This window comes from Vitis riparia, chromosome 14 (genome assembly GCF_004353265.1).
Source record: "Vitis riparia cultivar Riparia Gloire de Montpellier isolate 1030 chromosome 14, EGFV_Vit.rip_1.0, whole genome shotgun sequence".
Taxonomy (NCBI): domain Eukaryota; kingdom Viridiplantae; phylum Streptophyta; class Magnoliopsida; order Vitales; family Vitaceae; genus Vitis; species Vitis riparia.
Window position 1 is genome coordinate 27,569,536 of NC_048444.1, and position 3,730 is coordinate 27,573,265.

The 3,730-nt window shown below is 32.3% G+C and overlaps 1 protein-coding gene across 1 annotated transcript; it reads right to left on the reverse strand.

Moving 5' to 3' along the window:
- Nucleotides 1-1,461: 1,461 nt before the first annotated feature.
- Nucleotides 1,462-2,859, reverse strand: LOC117930619 (UPF0481 protein At3g47200-like). The gene has a single exon (XM_034851252.1). It carries the CDS (start codon nucleotides 2,857-2,859, stop codon nucleotides 1,462-1,464), a length of 1,398 nt encoding a protein of 465 aa, XP_034707143.1.
- Nucleotides 2,860-3,730: the final 871 nt, after the last annotated feature.

Here is a 3,730-nt window from a genome sequence, read left to right on the forward strand (position 1 = left end):
ATTTCGAAATTAGGAATTTCAAAAATTAAATTTAAATTTTTTAAAAACATATTTGATATAATATATATAATTGAAATAAAAAAGTGACAATCTAGATTATTTAAAATCCAATTGGCAATGTTTTTTAAAAACACTTTTACCCTAAAAAGTGGATTTTTTTTGTTTTTTTTTTTAAAAAAAGTGTTTGGCAAAAGTTAGAAAACACTTTTAAAATTAAAAAAAAAAAATCACTTATAGTGTTTTTTAAAAAAACATTTGATAGATAATTTTTTTTTTTAAATGTCTTCTTATGTATATTTTCCTAATTACATATATAGGAAGATTGCATATAAAAAACTAAATGTATAATTGTCAAAGATGTCTTTTCCTAAAAAAAGAAAAAAGTCTTATAATATAATATTCTCACTATATAATAATAGGAAACTCAAATATAATAATATTTTGTATTAGGAGGTTATCTATAATTTTTCAATTGACTCAAAAATAATTTCTAAGACACTTTCCAACATCGTCATCATATCCAACTACTCAAAAGATAGGCGCATCCCTCATAAAACTAACTCCTGGTATCATCATCTTTGCCCCTCCATCAAAGCAAACAATATAATATTTGATAGAATGCTTTGTTGAATCATTGAATATCCCAAAGTTTGTGTCACCTCTCCATGTCTAAATTGGAAGTAAGGAGGAAAAACAGGCTTTGATCGCTAAGTGCTACAAGGTGTATTTTAGTGCTAGAGATATAAACAATTTTAACGAGTTCTATCAAGTAATATACAAAACTATCGAGTACTTTTCTTTTCTCCACTTTCATTTCTAACTCAATCTCTGTGCGTGGGGTTTTGACAAAAAAAACTAAAGAAAAGCCCTAAAGCTCTTAAAAGAGATTTCAAGAAGATTAAAAATTTCTGAAAGAGTTGAAGAGTATTCAAAGATTCCTTAAAGAAGTTGAAAATTTGAAGATTCTTTCAACGAATATCAGAAGACTTCATTAAAAAAATATAGTATTTATTTATGAAATTTCTTTTTATTCAAAATTAAACATTAAATTACCTGAAAAGGAATATTTTGGTCTTTTATAAAAAAAAAAAATAGAGAGCCCTCCCTCAATTTATAAATAAATCAAAATTATGATTTTATCCATAATTTTCTCGTTCGATAAAAAAGTGTGTGAGCAAATTCAATCCCATCCCATCCACGGAATCACATACTGTTGACTGAAAATTTTCTATGTGGGTGTTGTGGTATGATCCTGGTCTATGAAAAAGAACGGGAAAAAAGCAAGCAGGAAATTGTGAATTCAAACAGACATTATAGATAATAGCAAATTCATGTGGGGAGGAAAAGACTCATAATATTGCATGCATGAAATCCAGTGAAACAACTTCACAATATAAACATCTTTATTTCTCTAATCACACACTAAACAAGAAATAGTATATATATATATATATTGATTAATTAATTACCGGGAAGAGCGTAGTAGGTCTGAACCCCAGTAAGAAATAGTATCAAAACAGCAGCAATGAAAGCCATGACAGTCCATGGAGACCTGAAATGGTTGTGAAGGGCTTGAGCTATCCAAGTATTCACTCTCTTGTCGTAGTGTTTCTGAATACTAGTTTTCACTTCTTTATAAGCATCGAGATCTACCAAGTCATCGCCGATCTCGTTGAAAATTTTTGCCACATCTTCATCGCTCCCAAGACAGTTGTAGAGAATGTGCTTAGATCTCAGCTCCTTGACATCGTCTGCATGATCAATGAGGTCGTAAAGGAAGCATATATAAGAAGTGACCGCATAGTCATCTGGGGTATCTGGACACATTTCATAGGCTACCATGTTCAAGAACTTGGTCTTCGTGGAGTCATCAATAGTTATTGGGGGAAGTTTCAGGTGGCCAAAGAAGAAGTAGGATTTGAAAGAAACGTCTCTCCAGAAACACGTTCTACTCGGTTTGAGATAGATCCCGGCAGCTTTAAGCTCCTTGATGTGTCGAAAAGACTGCCTAATGCCCCGTTGTTTGCCTTTTTTCCATGGCCAACGGAGCCCCCACTTTCCTCCTCGAGACGACGACGACTTTCCTTTTTTCTTAGGTTGCTGCTCTTTTTCGGGCTGACTCCTAATCATGTGGAACCTGCCTAGGAGAGCACTTCGCAAAAGGTCGAGGAGATGAGACGGCTCTTCGTTCACCTCTTTCAGCTGTATTTCTGATGACAACCCTTCTGGCATTCCGATGTCAGAGACGAATTTTATTATATTCTTTTCCATTGGTAGACCACCCTGGAAATTTGCTCCCTCAAAAATCAACTTGAGGACTCCATAGGGAAGTTGGTTCTCCAGCAAGAACAAGTCCTGTACCACACAAACTATTTCGTGAACTTTAAGAAACTGTCTCACACCTCCCTGGATGAAATATAGTAAAAAACACCCATCCAGAAGCATCATCCTGGCGAGTTTCACATCATTATACTTTTTTGTACTACTACAATCATAGCACTTTTTCACTGTCTCGATATTACTTCGAATTTTTGTGTACAAAGCTTCGATGTCCTGGTTACTATCAGCCAGGAATTTTTTGGCACATGGAGGCTTGATCATTTCCACTCGGCCAAGGTCGGGCTTGCCATGGTGGTAAGGACCGATTGAAATTACCCTCAGCATCTGAGGAACCTTTGGTGTCCTTGGCCATTGAGTGCTTTCTTCTGCCGTTCTGAGAGACTTAATCCAATCCTCATCACTGATTTCATCAATGTCAATCGTATGCTCCTCAGGCTCGAGGCCAGTTTGGCCACTGTTCCTGCTTGGTTGGCCGCCAACTGGTTCTATCTCTCCAATCCTTTCTTGCTGCCCTTCCATGGAATTGGATCACCACCTTAGCCTAATCACTGTTGGTATGCTGATTGGTCCAGAAGATGTAGGTCTACTGCCGATGACTATCCTCAAAATCAACCAAAATGAATGGTCTAAATAAATGAACGATGTTAGTGAACATTGACGTGTCAGATATTTTATTTAATTAGGCGAAACTTTTGAGAAGTTAGTGACTTAGTAGAAGGTCAAAGTCTAAATTCTCGCCAAGTCACATTTCGAAATTAGGAACTTCAAAAATTAAATATAAATTTAGTAATTAAATTATTTGAGATTGGATTTTTGAAATTTGAATATTATATGTATTACAAGAATTAATTTTATTATTTAAGGTAATTATCAGAAAACCATAATTAGAAAACTTGATGAAATTTGTTTTATATCAAATGGTTATAATAAATTTTTCAAAATATATTTAATTTAATGTTACGGTATGAATCCATGGAATTTTTATAACCCTTATAAAATTATAAAATATGAAATAAAATTGAATCAAAATGAAATTAAATATGAATTTGAGAATTTATACAAAAAGGTAAATTGATTAAATATGAATATTATCATTTAGTAGAAATTTTTTTTTGAAAGGTTAATTTAATCGAGGTGTAATTGATTAAGAAAGTGGGTTAAATTAATGTCATTTTGAAGGATTGAGAATCTCATTATTGTAAGTTGAATGATTAAATAATAAATGGTTAGTGGATAGCTTATTATCTAAAGTTAATATATTTGAAAAAAAAAAAAGAAGCTTAACTAAAATTATAGATTCCATGATCTTAATAATTTTATTTATTAATATTATTATTCTTAATTATCAATATTAATTCAATTAATTTATTTCTTATTTAACTAAAATCAA